General features: G+C 37.3%; 2 protein-coding genes across 2 annotated transcripts; one reads left to right on the forward strand and one right to left on the reverse strand.

Moving 5' to 3' along the window:
• Positions 1 to 252: 252 nt before the first annotated feature.
• LOC126801621 (serine/threonine-protein kinase PCRK1-like) lies at positions 253 to 3,608 on the reverse strand. Its single transcript, XM_050529038.1, has 5 exons — positions 3,314 to 3,608; positions 2,252 to 2,661; positions 1,737 to 1,997; positions 1,200 to 1,322; positions 253 to 1,094 (listed from the first exon to the last, which is right to left on the reverse strand). Exons 2-5 carry the CDS (start codon positions 2,624 to 2,626, stop codon positions 561 to 563), a joined length of 1,293 nt encoding a protein of 430 aa, XP_050384995.1. The 5' UTR covers positions 2,627 to 2,661; positions 3,314 to 3,608; the 3' UTR covers positions 253 to 560.
• Positions 3,609 to 5,641: 2,033 nt separating this feature from the next.
• Positions 5,642 to 13,495, forward strand: LOC126804079 (ABC transporter G family member 24-like). The gene is made up of 14 exons (XM_050531844.1): positions 5,642 to 6,123; positions 6,352 to 6,428; positions 6,654 to 6,926; positions 7,033 to 7,096; positions 7,187 to 7,333; positions 7,499 to 7,533; positions 7,702 to 7,775; positions 8,055 to 8,980; positions 10,184 to 10,480; positions 10,867 to 11,361; positions 11,871 to 12,019; positions 12,394 to 12,683; positions 12,775 to 12,908; positions 13,007 to 13,495. Exons 1-14 carry the CDS (start codon positions 5,891 to 5,893, stop codon positions 13,161 to 13,163), a joined length of 3,351 nt encoding a protein of 1,116 aa, XP_050387801.1. The 5' UTR covers positions 5,642 to 5,890; the 3' UTR covers positions 13,164 to 13,495.
• The last annotated feature ends 792 nt before the right edge of the window (positions 13,496 to 14,287 follow it).

Genomic DNA, 14,287 nt, shown 5'->3' on the forward strand with positions numbered 1-14,287 from the left:
TAATTAGGATTAAATTCTTAACTAAGGTTGCCTGATCCTCCATTAATTAGGAAATGCTTCTGCTTTCCTAATTTTTATTTTTTTTGTGAGGGCTAGTGTACTTCCCACGATAGTTTTTACATCAGTAAATTCCTGTGGCATTTTTGCAAGGGAGCTCGGGAGGAGTATAACTTTCTTGAAACATTTGTCCAATAAATCCTAGTTGAGGTTAACATGTTATATATGGATGAACATGTTAAGACTAAACACCGTAACAAGTTGATACTTCATGGGATACTCTATTTGGTTGGTCCTACAATATTTGCGATATGATAGAGCAACCTATGAGTTATCCAAAAAGAAGAAAAAGAAAGCAACGTATAAGTTTGATCCAATATATTACCATTAATCTAAAACTCCCATTGGAGCCTCTTCAAGAGGCCAACATGTATACGTACAACTTGCACACTTCCATTTACAATGTATAAAAAGGGAACCATTGCATGCTATCTGAGCTAGCTTCTCCCTTGAATCCTTGATGAAACCAAAACAGTGATACCAGTGATCCCTTTGTGCTTCTGTTAACATGTCTTCACAATCTTGGGTCTCCATATATGAAAATTCAAGCAACCATTTTCTCCAATAAGCGGATCCACAAATTTCCTTCTCAAAATCTCCCTTTTGGATTCTGTCAAAAATTCATCATTGGAGTACTCCACACTTTCTGAAGGGAGTTGTTGAGGACTTCCCATATCTGTTGTGGTCTCCACAATTCTTTTCACCATCTCCGATACTTCACTCATTTTAGGACGTAATCTCGGCTGCCTCACCAAGCACCGGTTGGCCACAGCTGCTAGCTTTTGTGCAGCTTTGAGGGAATACTTCCCTTCGAGCCTTGGATCCATAATAAGCTGAAACTTCTTTAAATCTGCAGACAGATGTGCTCTCACCCATTCCAAGAGCTTTTGTTCATTCTTGGGGCGGTTTCGGTCCATAGGCCGCCTTCCTGTGATGAGTTCATAAAGGAAAATGCCATAGCTCCACACATCACTTTTCGATGTGAGATGACCTGTTTGAATATATTCAGGAGCTGCATATCCAACTGTTCCAACAACCTGGGTAATGCCGATATGTCATGTCAACATATATCTATATGAGATTAGATTTTAAGGTGTTGTATGTAAGTATGATCTTGTGTACAAGTAAACAACTGAACATACCGCAGTAGAGACATGACTCACTCCATCTGAAGGCCCCAGCCTGGCTAATCCAAAGTCTGATAACTTTGCATTCCAAAGTTCATCCAAAAGTATGTTCGAAGACTTGAAATCCCTGAAGATTATCTGTGCCAGAAAAAGTGAATTTTGGTAAGAAAGTAAATTATTGCAAGTATATTGAACACTAATATGAAATATCCAAAGGGAAAATTATCCAGTAAAGCTACCAATTGTAGAGACATGATCACCACAAGGATTTTAAGAGACGTATATAAGGGTCATGAAGAAGGTTATCGATGGATGACAAACTATATCATTCGTGCAGCCCTCTTCCACTAGAGAACTTTTATTCACATAGAAAATAACAAGTGAGCTCCTTAAAGTAACTAGTTTCTCTGGCATTGGTTTTAGGCAAAGAATCAGTGCTGTCAAATGCCGGCCTTACCATCGATATGGTTAGGCACTTTCTCATTTTTCTAGTAATTAATATTTGCTAGATGAAACTACAACTGATATTAGTTTATCAACTATTTAAAGTACCTGAAATTCCATTTCTTCATGCAGGTATGCCAATCCGCGAGCAGCATCCTGTGCTATTTTAACCCTTGTGACCCAAGGGAGTGCAATCTTAAATCGGCTTGCTAAGTGATCTTGTACACTCCTGTTGGGCATGTATTCATATACCAGGAGCCTCTGGATCCCTCTTTCATCATCCTCAGCGCAGTATCCTATTAATTTGACAAGATTTGGATGCTCAACAATCCCTAAAACATTAACTTCAGTCATCCACTCTTTGTGGCCCTGTACAGAAAAGACGGTAGATAAATCAAACACCAAAAGACAAACAGTACAAGTATCTTGACTATCTTCAAAGACTTCAGTATCGCATGCTAGGATGATATCAAAATTTCCTCTTCTTGATATAACTTTTGGACACCTTTGATATATTAATTGGTCTTGTTTTATAATTATACCACCTATAGTTTTACCACAATTTAGAACGGCTATTCCAATGGCGTTAGTTTCAACTTTCAACATAGAAGATGAACACTTGCCTGCAATCCCCTTTTACTCAGTTGTTTAACAGCGATGTCTATTTTCTTATGTGGATCTTGTGCACTTTTGATGACACCCCTATAAACACCGCCGAACCCGCCTTCTCCAAGCATGAGGGAGAGACTAAAATTCTTAGTTGCTTCTTTCAGCTCCGCGCATGTGAATTCTCTTAGGTTGCTGTGTCGTTGAGACATTACTGCAAATGACCTCACAGAGGATGTTGTGCTGAATTCCGAGACATCCTGGGAAGTGAACTCTGATTTTCTAGGATCGCGATCAAGTGAAAAGAAAGAGGAAGTGGAATGACCAGAAGGAGACTTGGTAGTCTTTGTTTCATCATTCTTCTCTCTGCTGTTGAAAGAAAAACACTTCATTTTCTGCAGAAAAGCTGATTGCTTTGCTCTCAAGTCTGCAAAAGATAAACATGTATTAAAGTATTAGTACACTACCCTTTTGTATGATAATGAAAGGCAAATCTCTGTAACCCAAATTGCCTCTTGCCCTCTTCATATGTTCTATTAGCAATCTAAATGTCCCAACTAGTTCATCATAAACACAGAAAATGATCTTTCACACTGAAATTTTAATAATTTATACCTGCCGAAGACAATCAAGAAAACTTGAAATTGACTATCCACTACTAATCGAACATTCCGAAATATCCAACTGAGTACCTTATACCTAAGTCAGCCTAGAGTTTCATCTGACATGCAAGAAACAAAAAGTCAAAAACACCTTTGACCTTGATGATCAAGTAACCTGAATTTTCTTGCCAATAATTTCCTTTTTTACAGTAAGACACCAGAAAACAAAGAGAAAATATCCTACAATTCAAGGGTTAAAATGGGTCAAATAATCTGGGAAAGTATCAAAATTTTCTAAAACCCAGGATCCCATTACCATTCAATTGAATTCTCAGTTTCTCACCAACAGTTTAGCTCATTAACATACCAACAGAAAGTCTAGAACTTTGATTCACAGACCACATAATAGAGGAAGGCAGCAGAACACATATATCCATCCATAACAGAAATTGAAGTAAACAAATTAGAAGAACTCACCTCTTACAAAATTTCTTCTCCAATGGTGGAGGACTGGTTTGCCAAACCTTGGGATGATGTCAATTCTGGTGTAAATTCTGAAAAGAGACCTGAAAACATGTAAAGATGTCCAAGAGTATTCCAGAAAACAACGGGCTTTCCATGATCTGAGGCAGGTCAATACAGGCAGCTGGGGTCTAGCTCACCAACTAAGAACCCCATTGGAAAAAAGAAGGAAAACTACAAGAGAGACACAAGTTTTAAAAATAGAGATAACACAGGGAGCAAAAGAGACCAAATTATTAATAAAGGGAGATTGATGAAAGCGAATAAACGAGTGAGGGAAGGTTGGATGGATAGGTAGTAGCTCGCTTTGTTTAAAAGAAAGAGAAAGGTGAAAAGGGAGAGGAGAAGGAGCCATGAAGCCAAAGGCAAACCAGAACGAGTCATCATCTGCGAAGTGGCAATCAAGGTGTTGGTTTTATTAATTGGGTTTACAAGTTTTTCAAAATGTGGTTGCAAGTTGGAGACCACTGATTCTCTGTGGTGTACCCTACAAAATCCCATAACTTCAGAAATAATGTACTTTCACAAGAGAAGGTAGAAGTTGCTTGAGAGAATATACATGTTCTATCATAACATATAATAAGATGGCATATGCTTCTTTGTTCCCTTTAGCATCTAGAAGCTAGTATTAAGGGCGTTTCTTCATGCTACAATTCGATACGACTCACGGCGGTAGATTCTCAAGTCGTGCTATTCTCGGTTGCTCGCCGTTACTAATATGTCGTTTGTATATGTGAGCAACGGTTAAAAGTTAAAACATAAAAGTAAGATGATGCTTTTGTCCCTAAACAAACATATATCAAACATGGTGAAACTTCGTATCAAAAAACATGGTGAAACTTGATTAAGGCATTCAAAATTCCATCAATAAGTTATTCGTCTTTCAATTACATTTAATCAATGTTAGTGTAGTACAACCTATTGGATTAAAAAATTTCTTCAGGGTGACGCACACAATTGTACTGTGGAAGAGTTGCCGTACTTGAGATCTTGAGGCCATACATAACAATTTCATATGTGCGACCCACTATCATAACTCATATAAGGTCTAAATCAATGTGAGAGAATTGTCGTACTTAAGAACCGTGAGGTGGGGCTGTCACATTCATATGTATATCCCAAGTATGATATTGCATAGAGGGATTATTCTAAGCCTAAGTTATGTTCCACCAAAATCAGATTCTAGATTAATATTCTCAATCATTTCTCACAACAGCAATATAATACTATTCTTCTATAGTTGACGAAAAATATCAACTACTATATAATCTACAACTTCGTGTGCATCAAATATTTTTGATCCAAATAAAATTAAGCAATGTGTATAATATTACTCCAGCTATGTGATCGATCAATATTTTAGCTCTAGGAAAGCCCCGCTTTTCTTATTAGACTATTTCTCAAGGTTATTTACATTTAGAGATATTTTAAAACGACTAGCATATTCGCCTCTTTTAGTGCTTGGAGTATTTTGGATAGCTAGATAGTTTAGAGTTAATGTAGAGTTATAATAGAGTGATATAGTTGCTATTTTCATATATAAAGTAAAATATGTTCCCCTAAACAAGAAAATGATTCAGTATTGGGATGGAAGTTGATGCAACCCTAATCTGGGAGATGGGTGGTGCCAACTAGAAGAGAAGACGGCAGCTGAAGGTCGGTTTCCACCATATTCGATCAGCAATTTGCTTCAACAAATTGGGTTAGGTTTGAACCATAATTTGGGATCCAGTGCTTAGCAGCTTAGGGCGATCAGTCTGAGCATTGCTCAGTTACCTTTCAGGTTAGTTGGGTACCTTGTAACATATTCCTCTTCTCCAATATAGCTCCATACGTCAAATAGACAATATTAGTCACACTACCAATTACTTTGATGGGAGATTGTCCTTTTTTTGTATATGCCGATAATGGTCATCTTATTTTGTAATCGTCGTTTAGTTATTTTTTTTAATTCAAGTATAATGAAGTCATTTTTCTTTCAAAAAATCTTATATAAACTTGGTACATATGTCAATGAGAAAAAGGTCTACTACATAGTACAAATTATATCGCTGATACATATCATGAGGGTGATTCAATATCCAACATTTCTCAAGCTAGCTTATCATGAGTAAAACCCAAGTCTTGGAGAACCCCATTATGAATCATTCAAAGTCACAAACTTGATTACAAATGATTGTCGATCGCTAGTACATGACAAAATTGGCAATAACGTCAATATTACATTATTCCATACAAAATCTTGTATCACTAATATGGCAAGAGATCTCGATTTTTCATCTTCGAATTATTTTTTCCTTTTCAGACAGACAATAGGACATGTCTCAAGAGCCGGACATTGGAAATTCGGACATGGTTTTTGTTCACATCTCTGTTGCCTCTCCCACGTTGTCTTTTGCATCTCCTTCCATTGACCCTGAAACCCCCAAAACCCACATGCTTTGTCTTCTCTCTCATTCTCCCACTACAATGTACAAGTCTCACATTGAATCCTCTTAAATTCCCACAACCCATTAGTCTCAACTATCCAAAATGAGCTTCAAGAAGCTCAAAGCTTCAAGCTTTAGCTCCTTTGTTTTGCTGGGTGTCTTGGCTTTGAGCTTGGTTCACTTTGTTCAGAGCCAAGTTGTGGATGACTATGATGAATTTGACAACCCTGCAGTTCTTCCATTGATCATTCAGATTGTGTATGGAAGAATCTCAAATGTTACTGCAATTCTCAGTAGGGAGATTAGCAATCGTTCAAGCTTCTGTGTAAAAAACCCGTAAGCACTTCTGTACTTGTGACTATAAGCCCTGCAAGAGAGTAAAGTAGAGAACTTTGAATGATATAGAATTGCCCAGTTGGTGTGAGAAGTCAATTCAAATTAGTGTTATTTTGCTTATATTAGAATTACTGGACTAGACTGTTGAGAACTTGAGATTGTTTATTGGTAGATAGGTTGTTTGAGTTTGAATGTGAATTGATTTTGGTAGCCAATTTGTTGTTTCAGTGAAGCTGATTGGAATCAGGCGTTTAATTTTTCGAACAATTTGGATTTCTTAACTTCATGCATTCAAAAGACTAAAGGTATGGAAGTGTTGGTTAATAACAATGAGAATAGTTAATCGTGAATGTTGCTCTATTTAGTTCTTTAGTGATGTAGAGATTAGAGAAAGGAAAAGTTCTAGAGTTATAAGGATTGTGTTTATATTGGCAATCAAATATAGATGTTCACATCTTCCATACCTTTGAAAGATGTGAAATTGAGCCGTTTTTGATGTCTCTTTCCTGGTGATTTTTGTTGTTTAACAGGAGATATTACGCGGCGCTTGTGTACAGCAGCAGAGATGAAATTCTATTTCAACAATTTCTTTGTAAAGGTTGAGAGTGCAAATTACTTGAAACCCAACCAGAACTGTAATTTAACTTCTTGGGTTTCTGGGTGTGAGCCAGGATGGGCTTGTAGTGTTGGCCAAGATCAGCAGGTTGACATCGGAAATGCAAAGGACATGCCTCCCAGAACTAAGAGTTGCCAACCTTGTTGTGAGGGTTTCTTTTGTCCCCATGGTCTCACATGCATGATACGTAAGTTATCGAATATTTAACAGTTTAGTTCTTTATGGTTGAAACCCTTGCATATCTTTTGTTTTTGTAATGTATCTGATCATTCCTTTATATCATGCTATTGAAGCTTGCCCATCGGGTTCTCACTGTCCCATGGCAACCCTGAACAGAGCAACAGGGATTTGTGAACCGTAAGTTCAGATTCCAGCTTTAGCAATCACTGTTTATGGTGTTCAACAGCCTGGAAGATGTGAAAATGATTCATTGATATGCTTCTGCAGATACATTTACCAGCTACCCCCTGGACGATCAAACCATACTTGTGGAGGAGCAAATATATGGGCTGATGTTGTTAGTAGTGGTGAATTATTCTGTTCAGCTGGATCATACTGTCCAACCACCGTGAAAAAAATTCCTTGTAGTAGTGGGTATTAAGTTTCACCCCTGCATCATTTATCAAACGTGTCCAGTGCATCATTTATTCTGTGCAATGCTTTGCACTTTGATATTTTCATCATAAATCAAGTTTGACTTGATAAATCAATATCTGTATTCTGAGTTATTAAGTCCTTTTACTTTTCATGCAATTGCAGACATTACTGCCGGATGGGTTCTACAGATGAGAAACGTAAGTTTCGTGTTAATTAGTATCTTGTAAAAAGATTCACCAGTTCCTAACTGCAGTGTGTTTAATGATCATGACATTTTTTCCCACCTGGAATTTTGACTTACTACAGATATCATTCTGCGTAATAGACCTTTCATTCAGACATGTTTGCAAATTATTATGTCACAGGCTGTTTCAAGTTGACGTCCTGTGAGGCAAACACTGCAAATCAAAACATTCATGCATACGGGATAATGCTTATTGTAAGTTTGCACTTTACTTCAGAAACAAAAAACTCAGCAGGCTCCATAGACCAACATGAGTTTTATTCATATAGAAATCACATTGCCCATCTGATAATCTTTCTGAAAAAGAAGAAATAAATCTTCAGAACTCTTTTAAAAATATGAGGTTATGCATCTTACCTGCATCATTTTGTGGAATGCTTTAGGGAATCATACTTATAGCTTGCCGGTTGGCACAAGTGAAAATTAGCACCTAAAACAAGACATGAAATTTATGCTCTTCAATTCCTCTTGCAGGCAGCTTTGATCACCCTGCTGCTCATTATTTACAATTGTTCTGACCAAGTACTCATCACTAGGGGTAGGAGATTGGCTAAATCTCGGGAGAAAGCAGCCAAAAGTGCAAGGGAAATGGCAAAAGCACGCCAAAGATGGAAAGGTGCAAAAGATGCTGCTAAGAAGCATGCAAGTGAATTACAAGCTCATTTATCACGCACATTTTCTCGGAAAAAGGATTCTCAAGATCCTGAGACGCATAAGATTTTGAATGAGCCAAAAACAGACACAGATGATGATCTGCCTACACTTCCACATCCAAGTAGATCAAATGTCTCACCATCTACATCTCTGCCACCAAAGGGAAATAAAAAGGAATCTAGTGAGCTCATGCAGATTATGCGTAAAATTGAAGATGACCCGGAGAATTATAAAGGTTTCAGTATTGGAGGTGAGGACACAAATGTAGGAAATGTGCCAAAAGGAAAGCAAATACATACTCATACACAAATCTTCAATTATGCTTATGCTCAGATTGAGAAAGAGAAGGCCCAGCAGCAAGACTACAAGGACCTTACTTTCTCTGGGGTGGTTAAAATGGCTACTAACAATGAAGTACGAAAGAGGCCTCTAATTGAGATTTCTTTCAAGGACCTAACACTTACTTTGAAATCGAAAAACAAGCATCTACTGAGGTGTGTAACTGGAAAAATAAAACCTGGTCGCATTACTGCAGTTATGGGTCCATCAGGAGCTGGAAAAACAACATTTCTTTCTGCCCTTGCTGGAAAAGCGATTGGATGCAAAATGACTGGTTTAATTCTTGTGAATGGGAGGAATGTTTCAATCCATTCGTATAAGAAAATCATAGGTTTTGTGCCGCAAGATGATATCGTGCATGGAAACTTGACAGTGGAAGAGAATCTATGGTTCAGTGCAAAGTGCAGGTATGCCAGATTCAGTTATTTGCTAATAATAGCTGATATATTCCATATTCATATCCTTTCTTTAGTTGAAATTTATTGTTATAGTTTCTCATCAACCTGATACCAAAAGGTTTTCTTTGAAGCAGTGAGTTCACATCAACCCGAAACTCACAGTTACTATAGTTTGGAATGTTGGTTAATGGTGGGAATATGCTGATTTATATAATTATGACCTGGAACACTAGCTTGTAATCTACATAACTATGGGAAATTTGGTTGATGGATGATCCTCTAGTCATCATGATTCCGTCTCCTACAGAGTCATACAAATGCAAGATATTATTAACAAATAATATTAGTAATATTTAAGTCAAAATCATTGGTAAATAGCATAAAATGACTACTTATCTTTGATTAGCGAGGCTTGCAAATAACACTTAAATAACGAAAGGTTTAAGGTTGAGGCGTGTAAACACTGCCCTTAAGAGTAGATTTCGTCCCTCGGAGACAATGTCTCGGTGTAGCAGGTTTGTGGCGTCTACTCTCCAGGGTACAACAACTGTTGATCCTTGTAAGCGTACACTCGCAGACTCGGATCCTAGAACTACTTGGTATTTCTTTTGGCATGATAGAAAACAACTAAGAGAGTTTAACCATATGGAATAGAATAGAGAATATGTATGTATATGTGTATATGTATCTGTGTATATAATGAAATGAGCAAGAGATGTCAAGATTATATAGGAGTGGAAGTTTGTAACTCATAAAGATAAAAAAAGAAGTTACAAAGAAATAAATAATTTGTAACCACTATAACCCCCACATAAATGTTATGAACATGATAAATATACATAAATAAAAAGTAATTTATTAGCTTGTAACACGCAACAGATGTTCATCTTCAGAATTTAAGATTACTCAAAATAATAATTTCGAAATTCAACTAAAATTCCAATAATAACAAAGCTAATAGACCATAAAAGAAACCATAGCTGTCTTGATTGCTTTGGAAAATACGCTTTTAACGTTTAAAAAACCTGCGATTTTATCGCTTGGTTGCATCAGTACCCTTTTCTCTAGAGTAATTCCAAAAATGGCTCTATAGAAAATTTCCAAAGAAGCTTGCATGGAAAGAGGGTAGATATCTTGTGGGACACTGGGACACCAATGAATGTTGTACAATCCTACTGTACTGATTGTTGCTACCTTTTTTTTTTTTGAAAGGTTATCAGCAGACTTATTAAAACCAGATAAAGTTCTAGTGGTTGAAAGAGCTATCGAGTCCCTAGGGCTCCAGACAGTACGTGATTCCTTGGTTGGTACAGTAGAGAAGCGAGGAATATCTGGAGGCCAGAGAAAACGTGTAAATGTTGGTTTGGAAATGGTTATGGAACCTTCACTTTTGATTTTGGATGAACCCACATCTGGTTTGGACAGTGCCTCTTCTCAGCTACTTCTTAGAGCACTTAGACGAGAAGCTCTTGAAGGGGTAAACATCTGCATGGTGGTTCACCAACCTAGGTAACCTTCTGAAACAAGATTTTTTGTACTTGAAAATCCACTATTTATAGCTTATCTTTCATTGTGTGATGTATCCCTTGAATTCTGATTCAAAATGTTTTTCTTGAATAATGGTACCAGAACAATAGACATCTCATTGTCGTGGAATGGAGCTTTTGGTCTATTACACATATATACCTTTTTTTCACTTTTAAAAAAATCATTTTTAAGGATGTTGTTATACTGGTGGAGTTTAAGAGGCTGATCTACTTTCGCCTAGATTATATGCAATGCAGAAAAATGGGGATAATTGATTAAGCTGCATGACCTGTAACTTTGCCTTGTTTTCTTTTTCAATGTGCCATAGCGCATCAGTTAATCACTAATGTGTAACTTGTCTGCTTCAGTTATGCCTTGTTCAAGATGTTTGATGAGTTAGTACTCCTGGCAAAAGGTGGTCTAACTGTGTATCATGGATCAGCAAAACAAGTAGAAGAATACTTTTCAAACCTTGGAATCAATGTGCCAGAGCGCATCAATCCTCCAGACCACTACATTGACATTTTGGAGGGTATGGTAACAACAGAAAGAAGTTCGGGAGTGAGTTATAGAGATCTTCCCCTCAGATGGATGCTTTATAATGGGTACTCAGTACCCCCTGATATGAGGCCAAGTGCTGCTCAACTTACATTGTCCTCAATGGATGAAAACTCGGTTCATGAAACAAATCCTGATGGTTCTCAAATAGAGGAACAATCTTTTGCTGGAGAGTTATGGCAAGATGTGAAAACTAACGTGGACCTGCACCGTGATAAGATACGTCTCAATTTCTTGAAGTCTAAGGATATGTCTAATCGAAGAACTCCAGGTGTATTTCTGCAATACAGATACTTCCTAGGAAGGTAAATATAATTAATAGTTTTGAGGTGGATTTGAATATTACATATTTATCAAACAATTGCCTTTTAAAATGGAATTCATTTATGGTATCACATATGTCTAAAATGCCTGTCAGAAGTATCTTTTACCTAGTCAACCTATATGAAAGGAATTTTCTCACTGCAGCCTGATTCCTTGAGTTGTGTTTAAGCCTTCCTGAACTACTGAAGCAAAGCTTTACTTTTTTTATCCTTTCATGTTGTTAAGTTTGAAAAGTTGAAAACCAAATTGGTCTATCCAATGGGTTGCATAAGTATACACTAGCATACTTCCCAAGTCATTTTCCAATAACTTGGAAACATGATAAACGTGCCAGATGATCTGGCATGCTTCTAAATATCTTTTCATTGGGTGACTATGACTTCTTCCCTGAAAGAATATATATATATATAAAGTTTTAGATATTATCCAAATGATTTTGTACACTTCTTTGAGTTTCCAATTCTTGATCTTTAAATTCATGTCATGTCAGACTTGGTAAGCAGAGGCTTAGAGAAGCTCGGACACAAGCAGTAGATTATTTGATCCTATTACTCGCTGGAGCCTGCTTAGGATCACTTGCAAAAACGAGCGATCAGGACTTTGGTGCACTTGGTTACACATATACCATAATTGCAGTTTGTAAGTACAATTAGCTATAGGGTGCTTTCTTCATTTCTAGACACAACATGCTCCATGTTTCTTCATTAAGAGACATTATATTAGCCTAGTATTAATGTTTATGCAACCTGAAAGATGCATCTCTACATTGTCTATATTTGCCATATTATTCTTATTTTTGCTTTAATAAACCCTAATGCGAGTTGATCTCCAATCATGCATATGTGTCAAGTATTTATTTTCTTACTGTTGAGATTATACATCCCATATTGGAAAAATGGGACTTAGCCTGTGGGTTTGTAAAGGTTTGAGCTACTTCATCCATTGCCAATTGGTTTTGGATGCGAACCCCAGATCACTTTATCACTTATCATGAGTCTTGTTGTTTCTTTCAGCTCTACTGTGTAAAATCGCGGCTTTGAGATCATTTTCTCTAGATAGGTTACAATATTGGAGAGAAAGCTCATCTGGGATGAGTAGTTTGGCTTATTTTCTTGCTAAAGATTCAGTCGACCATTTTAATACAGTCATCAAACCCTTTGTGTATCTGTCCATGTTCTACTTCTTCACCAACCCAAGATCTAGCTTTGCAGACAATTATGTTGTTTTGATGTGCCTTGTGTACTGTGTAACTGGCATAGCCTATGCATTAGCAATATCTTTCGAACAAGGTGCAGCCCAGCTAGTAAGTGAAAGAACCAGCCAACAGATTATTGCTCAATATTCAGTTTCGCTAATAAATCTGATATTTAACTAACAAGCTGTTATTCTTGCAGTCATCGGTTCTCCTTCCAGTTGTTTTAACACTTATAGCAACACGGCCTCAAGATGGTCAGATTCTAAAGATTTTAACCAACATATGCTACCCTAAGTGGGCTTTGGAAGCATTTGTGATTGTAAATGCTGAAAGGTACGTACTGCATATTTTCCATTTCAAGAAATTTTGTATTTTGGTGAGTTTCTCTGATGTATCTCAACTACAATGAACTCTTTTACCTTTTGCTACAGGTATTCTGGAGTATGGCTAATAACTCGGTGCGGGGCACTTTTGAAAAAGGGCTACAATCTGAATGACTGGAGTCTTTGTATAATAGTCCTCATCTTCACAGGGTTCATCAGCCGTGTAATAGCTTTCCTCTGCATGGTGACATTTCAGAAGAAGTGACATCAGAGATCAGGAATAGCACTACACAAACTTGGCTGAAAGTGTTTGATATCAGCCTTTGAGTTTAGAGATACAGAGAGTTAGTGTATTGACTTTTAACACTACAAAGAAGATATGTAAATGATGTACCAGGAACAATGAGAGAAATCTGCCTGCTTTTTCCAACCAAGTTGTACGGAATGTGACCTCGAGATACGTATCTTCTCTTCATGGATCATGATTTGGAGTAGATTTCGGATTTTGCTTGGTTATGCAATCGGGATTGGGGAGGGTGTGCCAACACAGGCAGCCATTTTTTCCATGTATTAATGTCAACGATACGATGGGGACTTCATTGAGTAGTGTGTGTCAACTGTCAAGAAGGTTTAGTTTTTTCTTTTATTGAAAAAGAGAAATTAATAACTTCAACAGCAGGGTAATATTCTCAACACAGAACCCCAGTACATTAATTAACTACTAACGACTAAATCAAGAATCCAACTAGGCCCTTAATCATTGCAGAACCAACCTTCCTTTAAAGACAGAGTCGGACTAACTGATGAACAATAACATTATAGTGTTTTTTAACATGCTTCAAAGAAACGAGCTCAAAACTTGACAGAGTCTCACGAACTTCGTCCAGAACACCACCAATGTCGCTGAAATCCCAACCATTACAGTTTAGCCCATCCAAAACATTTAAAACATCACCCCTAATAGCAATTCTCCTCAACCCCAAAGATTTGCAAAACTCCACACTATGCCATAAAGCCAAAGCCTCATAAGCTTTTGGGAGAAGGGGATATGGAAGAGGAATTGATAAAGCACCCAACAAATTAAAATCTGAACTTAAAACAACAGCTCCAACTCCCACTCTACCATTATTTTTATCCACATCCCCCATCAAAAAACAAGAGGGAATTTCGAACATTACTAACATGTGATAAAACAACATGCCTTTCATCAACTGTTGCAGTCATGATGGAGGGGTGAATATGAGTTTGAATCTAGCACAACTCTTCATGCCAATCAATACAGTGCTGGACCAGCACCCGGGGCTCCAATTGATGCTTCCCATGAATCATTTCATTCCTTTGTTTCCAAATCCACCGATACATCAAACTGAAAAACTCTAACTCCTTACG

The sequence above is a fragment of the Argentina anserina genome, chromosome 7 (assembly GCF_933775445.1).
Source record: "Argentina anserina chromosome 7, drPotAnse1.1, whole genome shotgun sequence".
Classification (NCBI taxonomy): Eukaryota; Viridiplantae; Streptophyta; class Magnoliopsida; order Rosales; family Rosaceae; genus Argentina; species Argentina anserina.